Consider the following 18,667-nt stretch of genomic DNA (forward strand, 5'->3'; position numbering starts at 1 on the left):
TTTAATTTGCAGTTAAAATTTATTGCATCCTCTGTCCTTAGGAATGACAACTGAAGTTTTCCAGTGCTCTGACTCAAAGCCAATACCCTGTTATGAATTTATGGCTGCCATTGCATTTGAGAACATATACAAAATGTGATCCAGTGCATCTTATACATGAAGTATGATGTTTGCTTAAGACGCATACATTTTATAAAGCAGTTGGTGCCAGACTACGCACACTTTAGTTAAACAAACCTCTACTGTGCAGCCCAGGGCTAGGAGCAGAAAGTTCACTTTTCTATTTGCTGAATAGATGTTAACCCCCCTGTTCCTATTGTAACAGCCCAAGTTGAGACAGGCACATTGAGAAGGCTATTCCATCCTGAGTGGGAACTGAAGTCTTAGTGTTATCTTCCTTCACTTTGTTTTTGCATGACCATCCCTTCCCCTCCCCAAACATACAACTGCATGAAAGAGGTTAGTCTGTGATTGCAGATCAGTCTTTTGGTCAGACTGGAGTTTATAGTTGGAGTAGGAAAATAAGTTTTACTTTTGACAACAGTAAGAAGTGCATACAGCTGCCTTGTAAAGGCTGAGGCTCTTCAGCATTTGTGTGCTTCAGTCACAGTCCAAGAAACACTGAAGTTCAGGCTTTGCCTAGACATCTGATGCTTAGTCCTGCAAGATGTGGACATGGCCAGTAGTCAGTTACGCCATAACCATCTTGTCTGAAGGTCATTTTCCCAGGATACCAGAAGCAATACACTTGAATTCTTCTTGCTCCCCTCCGTTCATGCTTGTGCTCACTGTAAGTGATGTATTGGCAAAGAGATTTTTTGGATACTCCATGGAATTTAATTTAAAACAAAACACTTATTCCTGCACACTTGAGTAGAGGGCCTCAATCTGGCTCTGGAAGAATTTAGCAAGCTCTGCTCGCTTTGCCTTCAGTGTTGGTGTCAAGAGTCCATTTTCTACAGAGAACATCTCTGTGTGGATGTACAGGTCTTTAACCTATGTAGAAAAAAAAAATTAGCATGTGACACCTACAGAATTGCTTAGAGGAAAAACATAATGGTTCTTCCCAGGTCCGTTGAGCTCAATGCAAGAACTCACTCATTCTCAGGAACTCCAGTAACTAAGGAGTTCCCTTAGTTACTTAATCCAGTAACTAATGATAGGCTGGAACTACAGCACAGCTCCTGTGGCCCATGGGGAACCTCCACTCCATCCCATGGCAATTGCTACTGTTGCCCTACAACCATGGCTTAGTCAGTGCTCCACTGCCTACTGCAGTTGATTGTCCTGGGCAACTTCCTTGGGTCCAAGCCTGGCACAGTCAATAGTGATAGTAATGCAGACTTCCCAGCCATTGTATTAGCAATGCAAGTACTTGTGACAAACAGGGTTTGGAAGTACTCACTTGTTCAAAGGACTTAAGGCCAGCCTCTTTCCCCAGTTTGACTATATCTTCTAAAATAGCTTTCTTCACTGCCTAGAAGAGACACGTAGTTCAGCAGGAGCAGTGGCTGAGGATCATACCTACTGCCCAGTCAGTGAAAACTGAGGGTGGCAAAAACATGTGCTTATTTCAGCATTCAAGGCTTCTCACGTTAAAGCCACTACTAGGTCACCACTATCTTCTCAATGGAAAAGCAGTAATAGCCCTTGAAACCTCAAGGGACACCTGTACTTTCCCAGCTTCTACTTTAAGGCTGCTTGCATGACTTTTACCCAGCTTTAAGCCAGTTTAATTTACAAAACAAACTGGGTAAAAATGAAGTTGAAGCAATACAAGATTGGACTTCAGAATTAAGATCCTCCTATAACCCACTTAAAAGGTAAGACCACTCACTGGATTTTTGCAGATATCTTCATAAGAACCTTTTATTCCCAGTTTTGCTGCAAATTCTGGAAGCATCTCAGGATCAGGAACCACTATGCCTACTAGAGAAGACTGAAAACAAGCGGAAGTAGTCATGGTTAGACAAAGACTAGGCATCTAAAATTATTCTGATAGTGTGTGGGAGAACTTGATAAGGGACAATATTTATATACTAAGTCCATGTCTACTTCCCCATCCATTTCCAGGGTTTGGAAGGTGGCTACAAGGACTTTCTTGACTTAAGACTTAACTTCTGAAATCAGAAATTGAAGTAGTAGTTTGTGTCTGTTATTTGTGCTGAACACTTACTCCAGCAATTACTTTTGGCTGGTTTACAGACTGAAATCTACAATTGTAGGTGACAAGTCTGTGGCAAAGGAGTGAAAAAACTATATAGACCTGACCTGACATACTGATCCCATTCAAGTATGTAACTAGCCTTAACGTAACTTTCAATTTGATGCCAAGATCTCCTGTTCTGAGGTATCAAGAGCAAAGGCTGAAGACAGCCCAAAAGGTCTGAAAGGAAGCTTCCATAAACATGGGTTCCATGGAAATAGATCTCATTCAAGGACACTTGTATATGCATATACTTGTACCCTGATCCAGAACTCGGTTTGGGAGGAATCTTGCATGGTGCTTACACTTGACGCTGCTTACCCTCAGGCTCTCCCCGTGTACAAAGACTTGGGCTACAGGAGCACTTCGGATATAGATGTTTTCTATCTTCTCTGGAGCAATATATTCTCCTTGCGCAAGTTTAAATATATTCTTCTTCCTATCAATGATCTTCAGTGTTCCATTCTAGAAGTAGAAGATAAACACCGTTAGTTTAAAGTCCCCGTCTTACTTCTGTAAGAAGCATAACTAGACAGTTCCTTTATTCTCCTCTGACAAAGGATGAGAGACCATATTCTGCCTGATCATTGTGGAAGTGACATTCTTAATTACTGGCCAAGCAGGTGTTATTTAAGATCTTGCAAGCCGATTGGTCTTTGGAGCTTTGCCTCGGGTTATATGGTAGGTAATTTAACAAAATACCTTGTAAGACTTATCCTAGAATCCACTTCAGCTTTTCAGACTACTGTAAATCGTCCAGGATTCAAATCCAAGGGATGGTATGTATTAAGTTATTACTCACTGGCATCCATTTCCCTATGTCTCCTGTGTGGAGCCAGCCATCTTTRTCAATTGCTTCTGCTGTTTTCTCAGGGTCTTTCAGATAACCCTTGAACACATTTGGTCCTTTAATGCAGACCTACAGCAAGCACAGAACATTGTTAGTTACCCAGTCTTATGTTTCAGTATTTCCTGATACACACAGGAGCTGGTACCTACCTCGCCTTCATTATTAGAAGAGAAGTAGTTCATTTCCTCCACATCTTCTAGCTTTATGATATTACAAGCTATAGGGGCTCCAACATGGCCTGAGGAAAAAAAGAAAACAGTTATTTTTGGTGGCTTCTGCTGCCAATTAGCCCTATTTGATATAAAACTAGAAAGAGTTGGTCTTGAAGTGGGATGGGAGAACCCAGGTGTCCTCTTCATATGAAAGACTTGAGCAATAGGAGATACTTCATGGCTCTGTTCACTGCTTTAGTAAGAACTGGTACTGTTTAAAGGGGTCAGACACCAAATGCTCAAGACCATTACTGTAGTGCCGTTTTCAGACACTTTGTGCAGGTTAAGTAGCAGCTAAGCCTTGATGCTTTGAACTATTTATTGGTCTAACCAGGCATACTGGTCATGTGCCACACTTGCTCTCACAAAATTTCCTCATTGTCCCCTGGTCTTCATTTCTATTTCATACTCATGATCTGTAGTTATGTCCTTGAGGACAGGGGGTGACTTGAGTTTGAGTTTAAAATACCCAATATTCAAAACATCCTTGCTAAGATGAAAGTATCTTCAAGTAAGGCTAGCTCTTCCTGAAAATATTCAAGTAACATACATGTTTGGTTTTTTAGTCCTAATTCCTTTTTGAGATTTGAGCGCTAAAACTAGTCTCAAAGCCCTTTGAAAAAAGCCTTTGTCTAGTTTGCTCAGACTTGCTCATCTGCAGCCCTGCAGATGCACCTTTCTTGTGCAATAGTACTAGAAAAGTTCTAGGTTAACCTAGACCACTTTACACAAGAGCTCATCTACTTGAGGCAGGTATTTTGGTACCGTTATGCATACAGGTGTGACTGTTGCTACTAAGGATCACTCTGAGGGAGGTTAAATACCAGGATTTATTTTTCATTGAACTAAAAGTAGTAGAGCACCTAAACTTGAGTGCCACTTTCTATTGGCAGTTGTGGGAGAGCTTGAGTCTCAAGCTTCCATACCTGTTGTCCAGTCTCCAGGCATTGAGAAAGTACATCCAGCTGAGCATTCAGTCTGGCCATAAGCTTCAAAGATCTGCATGAAAAAGGATGAGTATCCTGTGAACACCGAGTCCTTGGTATGTAAGAGCTCAGTCAACTATACCCATACACAAGTCGTCTTTTTAGGAATGAAACCAAGACAATCATAGCCTATTTCAGACTTCTTGGTCTTATTGGTGTGATCAGATATCCTTCAAGTTCAAATGCCCAAGCCCTGGACTAGTGGGTCACCTTGTTCTCTGAATTCTGTTCTCATATGTACTATGGTGGGGTTTGTTGACTGCCAGGGTAAGCCACAAAGCTCAAGAGGCAGCCACCTGACTTACTGCTGGAGTTGCATGTTCCCATTTCTGCTGCTCAATTCCCCTTCCTAGAGCCTACTGGATACTTTCCAGTGGTGTAGTTTGAAGTCAGTTAGCCCTGCAGAGCTTGTTCCTGCGATACAATTAACTTAGATCAAGCAGCCTGAAAACACTGAAGACCCTGACTGCAACCTCTCCAGCAACAAGCCTGGCTAGACTATAGCTGTATTATTGACTATACCCAAATAAGTGACCATTAAACAAGTCTTACTTTAGAAAAAAATCAGCTTACCTGACAGCCCAATGCTGCTCTGAGAAATGTCAGGACAGAGGGAGATATAGGGGCTGCACCCGTTACCATTATACGCACTTGTCCACCCATTGTTTCCTACAAGAGAATTAGTAGCCATCAGATCCTCCAGTATTACATTGGTCAGGTTACTTGCACTTGGGCAGACATACCTGAACTTTTTTGAAGATTAGCTGATCCCAAATGCTGTCATTTCGAATTATGCCCTGTTTCACTTCAGCCATCTTCACAGTYGCAGCAAAATTTAACAGGAATTTTTTCACTGGGCTCTTTGCACCACTTTGTATCTGCAAGAAAAAGTATCATTGAGCCTTGGGTTTAACTCAAATCTGTACCTCCAGTTTCTGAAGGCACCATCTCCTACTTTGATAAACTAGAATCTGTCTTCACTACTGCCATGTTCTAGGAGATGAACAAAGGGGCAATACTAATTTGTGTTGCTGCTGTCATACTTCAGCCACAGCTCTGACGGACAATGATCTCTAGCTTTGCACCTGCTTCATTTTCGTTCTGAAAGTAAACAAGCTTTTTGTCTCTGAACAGCAACAGATCTAATTCAGTCATGACTAGATAGGCTGTTCTTGTACTAGTGGTCTGACGGCTCTTTTCAGCTACTGAGAAAGGATTTTAAAGACTTCTCTCTGCTAAGGGGTAGTTAACCTAGCAGGGTTGTTATGCATTCAATTGCAATTTGAAGTTGCATGCTTGTTTAAATGCATGCATCTGAAGATAGTTTAGCTAAAAATTGCTCACATACCTTGTCATATATTCTATTGAGCAGTCTTGGTACAACTGGAAATAGTGTTGGCTTCAAGGTTTTCATGTCATCTGTTAGCAACTTGATGTCTCCTTGGAAGAAGCCTACTTTCCCTCCACAGCTGTAGACTACAGTCTAAAAATTGAACAGACCTTAGTCAAGAACAATTTCTAGCTTCACATTAGCACTAATGATTTGTCTATGGAAGGCAGCATGATTTCCAGTGCCCCTTAATAGGAAAGTTCTTGCTTAAATAGGTTTGCAGAAATAAACTTATCATGGTTTTTACTATAATTTGATTTACCGATGTTCAGAGGCATTGACTGAGTAAGTACTGACATGCAACCTTGATATGTACTACGTGAGTGCCACAAAACACATTTCATGTTAKATTTGAAGAGAGTTAATATGGATTTTTACACATTTGTGTAAGAGCCATTCTATTTTGATATCTCTTCAGATCCCTGGAAATCTCAGTAAGTACAAGACAACAGAAGAATTTAACAGCTTGACAAAGGATAAGACATGACACATTCTGTTTTAACTACCAGGTCAGGAATTGAGGTTAAAGGACTATTTTTGGGGACCATTACATGTAGAAGAGTTAGACCCAGCTACAAAGTTGCTAATACTTCCCATAGGAAGGAGCTCTGAAAGCTGAAAAAACATGGGGTTTTTCCTTCTGCTCTTCTGCTCTGCACTTTAGTAAGTGCATCTTCAGCACTCTTAGAACATGCTAGAAGTACATTAATTGAAAGACTAGAACTGTAGCTTAGGAAACAAATTGGCAGCATGTGGACAGTGGAAAACATACCAATATTCACTTCCTCTGAGAGCTAAATCCATGGCTCTTAAACTGCTGCCATTTCATGTGCTAGCTTTCTCTGTACTTTAGATTAAGTGCTTGATGCTGTTGATTTGGCTTGCAGACTTCTCAGGGCATCACAGGCTCAATGAGACTGGACTGAAGAACTAAGTTCCATCATAGCAACTCAGTAGCTGTATCTTGGAGCAGTAACTAGATATTAATTGGTCAGTTTAGAGGTTTTATTTTAGGTAGGTGGTATTGGTTGCTAGGTATTAATTCTCATGTGTTACTATCAACTAGTCTGTACATATAAAATCTTCTACAGAGACTTAGTAGCATGCACACAGTCTACTTACCTGTACAACTCTCTCAAACATGTGAGCCAGAGGAAGATAGGACATGGAGATATCTGAACTTGTACACTCAAATGTGTTCTACATGGGAAAGAAACAGATGTTTGTCAGCAGTCCATATGCCTTCTTGAGTTTGGATCAGTTTGAGTACTTTGAAATATCTGCTTTTAAATGACTGAAGCAACTCAGACTCTTCCCTTCCATCACCTCTTCAAAACTTGCAACTGAAACTGAGTCAGTGAAACTTGAGACAGAATACTAGATCAGCATTAGTTTCATATTTTGGAAAGACTTGAAACAGGGTAGTTTAACATGCTTGGCATTAGTTCTGACTCATTCTAGAATAACTTTTCCTTCTGAGTAGGAGTCCTTCTTCAAGGTCAAAACAAGTTACTTGCAGTACACTTGTCTCATGGAAATATGGAAACTTAGGAACGCATGAGTTTACTGGAAGTGAATGGTTTGCAGAAGATGCCTGTATTAAAGCCATTTTCGTGACTCTGAATGACAGCCTAGAGATCATTTGCAGCAGTAGCTTACCTCTGTGCATTTAAGGAAGGCAGCAGCATTTGCAACAACATTTTCATGTGTCAGCATGGCTCCTTTAGGGTTACCTTTGGAGAGATTGAGGAAAGTCAGCTGTGGCTGTGACTGCATGTGCTATCAAGTTTCTCATGTTTTGCTTGGTTCAGTCAGTTTGATGAGAACCATCTTAGTATTAGGTTCAGTCATTGCATGCATTGTCTCAAGAGATCAGAAATACCCCTCATCTTGGGCACTTTCAGCTACAGATATTATCTAAACAGACTGTCTAGTGAAATTGCAGAGTAATTAGTAGTAGCATAGAGAATGCTGAAACAAGGTCTTTGTGTAGGGAAGATCAGCACACAGATAGATAAACAGCCAAGCTCTTTAATGCAAAGACCCTGTATTTTTCAGAAGGTAAGATAGAGCAAGAATAGAATAGAATTTGTCAATTTTTCTGCCCAAGAAGCTTTGTCTTTAGTGCACTTGTCTTGTAGTGACAATGTCCCAAACAGAAGCACAGTGATAACTTGACACAGTAGAAAGTTCCAATTTACTTTTTTACATTTTGTTGTTAGTGTTTCCTTTTCTCCACTGGAAAGAAAATTCTTCCAGCTCAGGGAGACTGTTTTAATGGGGAAGCACCAACATGCATTCTCTTACCTGTGGTTCCACTGGTGAAACACACAATGCAAAGATCTTCAGGCTTAGGAGGCTAGAAGACAGAAGCAGCATAAAGTCAGCAATCTACGGATTATGTTGTCTATCACTATTTATGTACACTTCATAAAGGGGGGTGAATCTGGTATACCAACCAGAGATCTTTTTGGGAAGAGAAAGACAAGATTCAAAAATCCTGCCAACCTCCTCTGCCAGCCGTGTGGCACAAGGTCTTTTCAGAGATTAGTTTTGCAAGTTTAGAACTGTTCCATAGGGATACTCACAATTGGTTCTATTATGTTGTTTCTTCCCAGCTCCTGTGTTAGAGAAAACACAGCTTAATAAATGTAACAAAAAGAAATGCAGCAAAAGTAGATAAATAGGTAATTAGGCTTCAAAGGCAGCATTTGTTTTTACTTTGACTCTTACTTTATGCTCTTATCTCCTTCAGTGAGAGAAGTTGGTCTTTGTGCATTTAGTGCACACATAGCTTGGAAGAACTGACTGCTTGGGGTTGTGAAAAGCAGGAATTTGGGTGTGCAGAAAGTGATCAGGGCTACTTAAGGAGTTTGGAAGTTCTGATTAGAGATATTTTGTTTTATTTAATGTAGGCCACATCCCTTACTCATTTACACATCCAATCTGGCAGATTAAAACTAGTATTGGGATTTCAAAGCAGCCAGCCATTTGTACTTAAAGTTTTAATTAAATTCTGTTTATCCTGTTACAACTAAACCAAGAGTTAGGCTAGGGAATTCTTCAGGTTGCTGCATACTGAGTGTCCACAATGCATGATACACAACAGCAGTCAATAGCTGGATCTCTGCAAGTCCACTCAGCTAAATATATCAAGTTTCAAAATGACTGTTCAAGATCTCCGATTCAGGTATAACTACTGGATAACGCGTAAAGTGTCATTGTCACCAGACAAAATCCAGATGTTTAGCTGGCAAAGCATTCCCCTGCAATATCAAGCAGAATCCTTTAGTCACCTACCTCAACTTCCTGCAGTGCTAGAATTTCAACTCCCACTTTAGCTCCTCTGTCCTTGAGCTCTTTATCAAAGAGATCCATGAGAATGACASTCTTCAAACATGGGGTCTTTCCTTGCTCACAGTTGTCAAGCAAGACCTGTGCCTTCTCAGGCTTGTCACAGATCACTGTGCTCATGTCAGCTACAGAAGAGAATTTATATTTCAGAAGTCTGTTCTGAGAACATAGGACACTAGTGAGTGACAGTTCAGTAGCACATACATTTAGAACACAGCATTGGCTTCTTATAGCATGAGCTTCAGCCTCTGCATTTGTTCATATGGATTCAATGGCTGGCTTGATAACGCTAAGAAGATTCCTGCCAGGGTCAGCTGAGTTTATAGCTACAATCTCATTTTTTCTCTGAAGCCAGGTCTTTGTGCTGAAGAACTAAAGACAAATATCTTAAGTCACAGTCAGAATAGGTATTCGATCTTTCAGTATTGCCATAAAAGCCCAGAATTGTCCACAATAAGTGTTTAGTTTTAACCATCTTCCTTAAATTTGAGGAAATCTAGAGCTGCTTGAAGGAGGTAGTTAAAATTTAGGAGTTAATACCTCAGTTTCCCTGCATTTTCAAAAGACTTGCACAGAATTACAAAAGCATTCCCCAGTAAGACAACAGAGGACCTGGATTTGTCTGACCATGCTGGTTCCCCATTAATCTAATTACAGCTGTGTAGTCCCAGGGCAAGACCTGTTGTCAAGATTTACCCGCATAACTGTTGAAGTGATTCTGCTTGGCAAATCTTATTTATAGGTTGGATCGTACGTAGTTGTGATAGTAGTGGATTTTTTTCTCTTAATCTCCCCTAGTACTGGGAGAGGAAGTCTGAAGATGTATTCAAGCTCCCTTACCAGCTTCTTCCATGATGGCATGCAAGCTGTTAGTTTTGTAGGACCAAAGACCCTAACCAGATAGATTTAGACATACACCTCCCCGCCAAACTCCTTCCACCCCACATCCCTCTCCCTTCCACTGTTTGCATCCTACAATTTGTAGATTCAGAGACAAATATCTAATCTTAATTTGCATGTAAGCTCATCTGTGTTGTCTGATTGTCTGCTTTACAAGCAGTGTGAGAGTTCAAGATTGCCAAGCCTCAAATAGCAAATGGTTGGGCCCTCCAATTGCAGCATGGCCCACATAACCCAGCAGGTCTTTATTAAACTTGTACTCAAGACACCAGGAGACATAGGAAGCTCATTGCCTTCTTCCAGAAATTGAACAATGTCCCCTTCAGAACAGCTTTACAGAAGTGAAGTGTCCATAAAACTAGAAGAGCAGCAAGGGCAAAGCTACTCTAAGTTGGATCAAATTTCTTTGAACTTCAGCCTTCTCAGAACAGAGCRTCTTAGATAAATCATCACTATGAAACAGTTAAAGTCAACATTTACCTTTGTTAACAATATGTACAATGGCATCTGGCCCCAGAGTGTCATAGAGTGGAACAGCAACCAATGAGTAAGTGTAGCAGGCATACTCTGAAATGATCCACTGAAGAGAGAAAACAGTAATGCTAAGGAAAAATAGCAGCTCCCAAGACAGGATTACCTAGAGACTTTGTGTAGCTAAACTAGCCATGCACACATCAGTAGTTGAGTCTGTGTAAGGAACATGTCTCTAGGACTTCTACAGTAGCCAGAACTCAAGACAATCATTGTTTTATTAGGTACCTGGCATGATGTATGCTCGGTCATTAATAACTGAGAGGGGAAAAGCCACTTGTGATTGTTCCTAAGGTGGCCTCAAGCTATTTAAATAGCAAGTTGAACAGACCAAGTGACTAGACCATCCTCTCCCCACCAGATCTCAGAATACTCTGGGACAGAATATTCTACTTGTTGCTTACCTCAGGCCTATTCTGAGCAAAAATACCAATGAACTGGTTTGATGATTGTTTACATCCTTTCTGCAGAAGCCCTGATCCCAGGTATTCAGCTCTATCCAAAACCTGTAAGAAAGTTTTCCCCTTTTAGTGTTACAAGACAGTATCCTAAATGAAGTCGTCTGTTATGTGCAACACTCACCTGTTTATATGTTAGCCACTGATAAGGTTGATTGGGTTTTCTGTAGCCCAAACAGGAACCATTTCCTAATGGAAGAGTTCAGAAAAGTAGCCGTAAAGCTCAATACTGAAGTTGCATGGCACTTCAACGTGATACTGATGAGTGGGCAATATTTTCAGTCAGATGTCTAGCTAACTTCATGGAGCATGGAAGTGAAGTGTCCATAACTAGGTACTCTGCCCAAATCAGGATAGCAAGAATGTTGGCTTCATCCTTATGAGCAATATTTCAAGACCTGGTGATATCTTCTCATTTCACAACCTAGCTGAGCTTGAAATAGTTTCCAAGTTTCCAATATATATTTCCATGCATAGGGCTTGGGCCTATGAAGTCACATGGACAGCGGCTCATACCTGTTGTGAGCAGGCAGTAATTTTACACTGAAAACTCACATCATAAAGCTCCATTTTTTTTCCTGTGATGCTCAGTATCTGCTGACTCTTCACTGAACTCTACCATCTTAAGCTTCTAATGCTTGTTCCTGCCCAGTCTGCCAACTGATACTACTTCCAAATCTGTGGAAAGAATGGGGTCATTTGTCACTCAAACCCACTGAGGTCTAGGAAAGCTTTTGCTAGCCTGAGCAACTACAGACAAGAGGCAGATGAAAAAGCTTGGAACCATTTGATTTACTTGTGATGAGTAAGAACTAACTAGCAGTTGCAAAGCTTACCAGAAACATGCAGTCCTCTTTGGAAGACTTCATACATGGTTTTAGCATCTTCAAAGTAATAAGAAAGCAAGTTGTTATCTGCCAAGAGTGCACCTCTTCTGGCTCCTCCCTAGAGACAGAGCATAGTTCTGTACTAGTGCACAAATGCAGTGCTACTTGTTATTCAACCACTCTCCCAGCAATCCCCTTTAAAACATTTTAGTAGCATTGGATTGTTAGGGAAGTCTCATTTTCCTTCCCAATTTCAATCTGCACAGTCACATGCAGAGGAACTTTATAGCTGGACTAGATTAGTATTCAATTACAGGTTAGAAACCTTGACTAAGACCAAGTGTTATCACTTGCCTAGTTTCATTAAGTCTAGCATCTTAGTCCAGCATCAGTCTCAAAGCTGACCACTCAAAACATATAAACCATTTAAAGTACAGGGGAAAAAAAAAAGAGTGGCAGCTGAGACCATCTGGTAAAAAGCACATCTAACTCTGTCAAGAGCCAATGCATCTTATTCTGTTAATATCTTAAGACTTCCCTTCTCTCCCTATACAGGGGAGTTGTATAACTGGGAAAGAAAGCTGTGTATATCAGACAGGAGAGTTCCAACTGATACTCAGAGTCAAGAATAGATCAGTGTTCAGAGCAAGTTTCTCTAAAATGTTCCATCCCTACAAGCAGAATAAGCATTACCTCAACTCCTACTGACTGCTTGTTTAAGTCAACAGGAGGCAAAACAGGTTTCGGCCTGCTTATCACCCACAGGAAGATGGCAGCTCCAAATGCAACAAGGCTAAACAATGCTGGTGTTGGGAGYGGTGAGAACAAGACTTGAAGTATCCAGATCATTGTGCCGGGTCAGCGCAGCCAGAGTTGAACCTGAGACAAACAGGAGGTTTAGCAGATGGTTAGAAGCACTCACTACCTGTAAGTCATGGTTACTTAAGTAGTTTGTTAAGCAAAACTACAAATCATTTCAGCAGTTTGCTTCTAGACACTCACAGTGCAATAATGAAGCAAGCTTATGCAATACTTTAAGCCTCTTAAGAGATCTCAAGTCACCTGTCCCCGTAAGTCTTAATCCATTCTGTATCCACCTCCACAAAAAGCTGAAGCCTGCCAAGTTAGGCCAGGAACAGAAGATGTAAAATCTTTCTGTTCAAGAGTCTATCACCCATATCAGGTTTATAGCTTTAGTTCTTAAGTCTGCCTTGGGAAAACTAGTATACAATTTCCCAAGTTAAGTATAACCAAAAGACACCTACAGTTTCAGTGAAGTGAACAGTGAAAGTAAGAAAGCCCTCAAGATTATAGCTGTCCAGTGGGAGGGGTATTCCTGGAATATATGTAGGTGTAACAAACATGTAAAAGTCTGCAGGATAAGTAGTATCTTCATGATCAGCTGTCCTTACTGGAAGGAAGGTCTATGCTGGACAAGCCTTCCAGTTAGGCACTGACAGTGTGCTCAGTTTGAGATACATCACAAGTCAAAACTCTAGGAGATAATTTGCACTAGGAAGTGGTGACCTGGAAGTCAATGTGTGCAACAGAAGTCTAGCTGGGAAAATACTGAAGTAATTCTGCTGCTTCCACCATCCAGAACCTCCTCCTTGAAGGGCAGGGAAGCAAAAACTGAGAATGCAGGTTTTCCTATAAGAGGTGCAGACAAGCACTATTTCTGTCTCTTCCCTTAGCAAGAAGTATTTTAACTTCCAAGATGTGCTGCTATGTTTATGGTCAAGGCAGATCTAGCAATCAACTGCATTTGTTCTAGATGAACTCAGATATCACCAACTTATCTGCCAATTATCTAAATAGGTATGCAGGGCATGACACACTTCGCAAGGTGAATAATCATGCTCTTTCAAATTCCTATATGCAGAATCAAGGGAACCCAATCAATAGATAATACTTCAGCCAGCACCTAACTAAATCCCTTTACAGGAAGAATACCAGGCATTCTGGAGCAATGAACTCCAGTCACCCTTTAACTATAACTCCAAGAAACTTAAAGGTGCTTTCCAAACAGTTAGTAAATTCAGCCAGGTGCCTAAGTCAGAATGTGGGCCTCTGAGCCCAGACTGACCAGACTTAGATCACCCATATCAGGTTTATAATTTTAGTTCTCAATTCACAATGGCTGTGCCAATCAACAATCTTAATGTGTCTCCTGTAGAGAGAGGAGAGCAAGGCATGCTTTGCCTGCTGAGCAGCTGGATAAGAAAGGAAGTTCATCATCAAGTCCAAGATGCCAAAAACATCATCTGTGCATCTGATCAGTATGAATTCCCTAGACCTCTTTCCCACTCCAAGTCCCAGTCAATGCGCCCTTCAAACCCCAAACTCTGGTCTCATATTTTGAGAGTCCCCCCAGAAAAATAGTGCTACAGCAAGAAACGCAGGAACTGCTGCATTGTGGCTCTGCATTGACTGGCACTTCCAGTCACTGGGTATATCACACCTAGAAGCATGAGCCTGTTATTTCTACAGCACAGAATATTTCTTGTTTCCACATCCTTCCTCATCCTTTACCAGCTCAGCTTGGGGAAAAATCTCCAGAACCCAGACCTGTTGATCAAGTTTGTACTCAGGACAAAGCCTCCTAACAGTCTGTTCTAGCATGACTATTTGGAAGACTAAGACATAAGTAAGGTGAATTTGGCAATCACCTGCCTTTCACAATTTATATATTTGGCCTTGTAATATATTACTGCAGCAATTTGTAAACAGCTTTCTATAGGTGATTAAACAGTATCTGGTTCATGGTGTGGTTCACTGAACTAGACAATGAGCTCCTCCTGCCAAAGCTGGATCAGTTCAACCACTTGCTCCTTTGTTATCATGAACAGGACACTTTTTATAGCATCTGAGAATTGAGGCAGCTTGGTAGAGGCATCTCCACTCTCCAATACGAAGAGGAGTTGTATACAAGAACCTTATCCCTTTAACTCAGAGCCCAGCACTAGATCCAAGTGACAGAGCAAACCACATTTGAACCATTTGTATGCTGTAAGCTTGGTTTGTTACAAGTTAGCAAAACTAGACTGGGGCACACCTATCCTACCATCTTTTTACAGGCGTACCAGAATATTCCTGTCCAACTCTTTGGAATTTTGATTAATAGCAATCAGCCTGTGCTATTTTCCTGTCTTTTTCCATCCCCAGATAGACTGAGAGGAATTTGCACTCAGCATACTTCAGGTGAGTCTTCCCTGGATATTTTAAGTCCTTTCAACAAGCAGTAATAGAATAGAGATGTATGCAGGCTACTAAATAGATCACATGCCTGCATGGTTATGCTAATTTTAATGTTTGAAATGTGCTCTCAAGTGTTCTTCTAAAAAGTACTTTTAAGACAAATTTTTCTTTGTAACCAGGAAGGGTTGGTTGCCTATAAAGTGTCATATTAGAGGTAATCATCAGAACTGGGGGTCACATCTATAGCAGTGAGTCCTTTAACTGATACAGAATTAAAACTGCTTAGACAGATAAGTGCAGTTGTCAAATAGCTAGTATCCGTTACATGGATTATTTTGATTGAAAATTAATAGATGATAGAAGATACTTGTCTGACATYGTGGAAAGGATCAGAGAACCCACCAACCCCAAAGGCTCCATTTTGCCATAGATAAGTCACTAAAAAGCTTCAGGGTATTGCCGTAATCTCATTGAATCACATGCAAGGCTATTTGTGCCAAGGCATCTAGGAAAACTGAAGATCAAACTGTGAAGGATAAGGATGCTTGGAGCAGAGAATTCCCTGAAATCCCGGGAGAATACCTGATCAGGAGCAAGCAAGAGAAGCTTGCAGATGACTAATGTAGCAAAGCTTTTGCCCTCAGATTCTGAATTGATTCCACAAGTCTCTTACACAGAGAAGAGAAACCCTGTAACTAGTCAGGGATGAGTTTCAGTTACAAGCACAAACCAAAATGATTTTTAATTTAAAGAAAAACCTTCTGACAAGTTTATCTCCACAGCCTGGGAAGCATTATGTGCTCATTTGCTCCTAATTAGCTTTTTCATAATCCTCTTCATTAGCTCATTTACAATATTGAATAAGACTGTACATGCAGAAGTCAAGACATAATATGCTTTAAAGCTACAAAAATGTTAGTGTTGTGTCAAAAAAAGCACAAATACCTAGATCTTGTTTGCATTACACAAAAATATCTGAAAGACAATTCCTCTACTTTATGAAGGGTGATAGTGACAACAGCATTTTAGCTTACTTTCCAGTCAGGTTTCCTCAGATTAGCTTCAGCCACTCCTATCAAAGTACATAGGCTGTGGCAAGAGACAGTTAGCAACTTTGTCTCAAGATTCCCAGAACTAGGACAGTTGTCTACTATGGCTAGAGTTTCTTCTGTAGCTACTTGTCAAATTCAAGGTACTGCTAGTTCATCCACCCCTGCTGTCCTCCAAAAGGCACTTAAAACTCCTTCCCTCAAAGCTGAGGGCAGCACAGAGGACAGGAGTCTATTCTCTTGACAGTCATCTGTCCATGGAAAGAGATTAGCTTTACCCAAGGTCTGTGCTATGGAGCAACAACAAGCAGAGTTTAACCCACAGATCCAGACAGCCTGTGAATACACAATACCTGATCTATACTGACTGACTGCAAATTCAAGCAGGGAATGAAGCAACTGAAGATGTCAGGGCATCTCTGACAGATACCAGAGTCCATTGTAGGGCAAGTCCGAGCGCTAACTGCTTTCATTAGCATGCAGGGGAGTTGGAGTGCTTGAAACCTCTGAGTATTGAGGCCCCTAACTCCCACTGACCAGAGAGCTACAAAATGCACAGGATGTCTCAAGCCAGTTCTTTTAGCTGTCTTGTGCAATAAGGTGCTAGACAGTTAAAGTACATTTAGATATTTGGCCTGATCAATGGTCAGGGGTAAGGTGCACTACACTCAGGAGTGCAAAGGCTTAGATTTTATCAGAAGAGATTACAGTGGTACCAGTTATGCCCTTGAATTCAGCAATGCATGTTCATGTTTCTACTGTACCCTCAGTAACCTTTAGGACAATTCCTTTGCTAGCTAGAAGATAGCTAGAAGGAATTAAACAGAGCTATTATCTCCAAGGCAGGAATCATTGGAAAGTGACTGAGCTTTGTGCCTTCAAGCACATGTCTGAAGTTWAAAAAAAAAAAAAAAAAAGTGTAATCTATCTCACAGTAGTTCTTTACAGACAGCACAGCAGTGTTTGATACTCCCACCGGTTCAGAGGCAAGGGTCATGCACTGCCTGGGAGATACTTTTGTAAAATTATATTCTCTTTGCTCCAAGGTCAAGGGGATAAGAGACAGTATGCATATACTTTTGAGGAGATCATGAGAACTGGTTGATCAGCATTAGTAAGGTAACATATTGACTTTTTCTGAGTAGTAAGAGTAGAGCAGAACTAACTACACTGGGGCCACCACTTACAGTAGTTTATTAGCCACCATTAGTTCACTCTTTACATTTGCTTGCTCGTAGTGCAGATCTTGCCTAGTCTTCTGCAGATGTGAGCCACTGTGCCAGTTCTTATTTCTTGGCATGATTACATCCTATCCTTTCTCCAGTGGCAGCAAGGAAAAGTTGTGTTCTGCAGGATTTAGGCATACCTGGCTTTTAGCATCTACAGAGTTAGATAAAGCACAAGAGCTCAGCAGTGATTGCTGAACACAGCCATGTRCAAATTGTATCACCTATTAATTTAATGCCCTGGGAGATCTGAGACTTTGAAGACAAATGATGTTATTGAGTAAGTTATGTGAAGAATAAAATCACAGATTTAACTTCTATTGCTTTTCTCAGGACCTTGTTTAGAGGCAGGCAGAAATACATTTAAAGCAAAAGCTTTAATGCAACCCACATTAGGCCTGAGACACACTTGAGATAAGAGGTACTCTGAAAGCAAAGCCTATGAGAGTTACAGCCAAACAGTTCAAGTATACTTTGATCTTGCCTGAGAATTGCTCTAACAGTGGATGAGAAAAAACGACGCCTCCGTAACTTACTTTCAGGAAGTCTAGTGCTCTGTGGTTTCAGACTGCGTTACAGGCTATTTCTGGGCCCTGCTCAGACCTAGGCAGAACTGCCTATTGAACCCAAGCATTCAGTATACTAGATTAGAAAGCCCATTTCTATAGAGGATTTGACTGTGTCTAATATTGCTGTCCCTCCATCAGGAACACAGTGATACCGGGATACTGATAAGTTCTAAAAGCTGTTTTGTCAGAAAACTTCAAGAATCAAGTTTTGAAATATTAGCTTTTACATCAGGTTTTCTCCTTGAAAATCTACCTGTTTAAAAGATTTCTACATAGCAAGATTCTTTACAGAATGCTTATGCTTAACTTGCACTATAAAGTTTTGAAATATCTTAAAAATCATGTAAAAGGTTCTGTTACTGTTTACCCTACTAGATAATACAGCATCATATCCCTGCAAGATATGCATGTATCAGCATTATACTAATTGGAAGATATCTCTAGGCACACAACAAGCATGGTTTAAAGAGCTAGAGTTAAAGCTCAACTTGAAAATCCACGTAGAATCTCTGAGAAAACTATAATGTGATCATTAAACACACTATAAAGCCATACAGAAAGCAGGCAGCATTAATCACTCATAGGTACACATCTTTTATCTTTATGTGTTATTACAGCAATTCTATTACAAAGAACAGAGAACAAATATATATCTGAACTTAACTAAGCCTAAGGTTAACATCTAGCTGATAGCACAGTTTCAGAGCAGGCTCTCCTAGCAAGATCAATGCATTATCTTGAACCTCACAGCTGACCACTATATATGCACAGAGGTTGTACTGAAGCTCTTGTATGTAACCACAGGCAAGCCCATTACCAGTAAGAAAAAAAAATTAGTTCTTCTTTACTTACACAGAACAGAGCAGATACAGCAAAGAAAGCCAGCAAAAAACCCACACATAGGATTTGGG

At 40.6% G+C, this 18,667-nt stretch overlaps 1 protein-coding gene across 1 annotated transcript in view; it reads right to left on the minus strand.

Moving 5' to 3' along the window:
- ACSL5 (acyl-CoA synthetase long chain family member 5) overlaps positions 1-18,667 on the minus strand; it is an 18,775-nt gene continuing 108 nt past the window's right edge. Inside the window, exons 2-21 of the mRNA XM_026069749.1 lie at positions 12,408-12,593; positions 11,724-11,832; positions 11,012-11,076; positions 10,834-10,935; positions 10,379-10,478; positions 8,945-9,123; positions 8,233-8,265; positions 7,952-8,003; positions 7,304-7,377; positions 6,767-6,844; positions 5,603-5,737; positions 4,998-5,132; positions 4,828-4,923; positions 4,195-4,267; positions 3,206-3,294; positions 3,009-3,125; positions 2,528-2,671; positions 1,838-1,939; positions 1,406-1,477; positions 1-996 (exon numbers count right to left, since the gene is read on the minus strand). Coding sequence (XP_025925534.1) covers positions 856-996; positions 1,406-1,477; positions 1,838-1,939; positions 2,528-2,671; positions 3,009-3,125; positions 3,206-3,294; positions 4,195-4,267; positions 4,828-4,923; positions 4,998-5,132; positions 5,603-5,737; positions 6,767-6,844; positions 7,304-7,377; positions 7,952-8,003; positions 8,233-8,265; positions 8,945-9,123; positions 10,379-10,478; positions 10,834-10,935; positions 11,012-11,076; positions 11,724-11,832; positions 12,408-12,563 — 2,052 coding nt within the window. The 5' untranslated portion in view covers positions 12,564-12,593 and the 3' untranslated portion in view covers positions 1-855. The remainder of the gene's footprint in view (positions 997-1,405; positions 1,478-1,837; positions 1,940-2,527; positions 2,672-3,008; positions 3,126-3,205; positions 3,295-4,194; positions 4,268-4,827; positions 4,924-4,997; positions 5,133-5,602; positions 5,738-6,766; positions 6,845-7,303; positions 7,378-7,951; positions 8,004-8,232; positions 8,266-8,944; positions 9,124-10,378; positions 10,479-10,833; positions 10,936-11,011; positions 11,077-11,723; positions 11,833-12,407; positions 12,594-18,667) is intronic.

The sequence above is a fragment of the Apteryx rowi genome, unplaced genomic scaffold (assembly GCF_003343035.1).
Source record: "Apteryx rowi isolate R43461 unplaced genomic scaffold, aptRow1 scaffold_3, whole genome shotgun sequence".
In the NCBI taxonomy this organism is placed as follows: domain Eukaryota; kingdom Metazoa; phylum Chordata; class Aves; order Apterygiformes; family Apterygidae; genus Apteryx; species Apteryx rowi.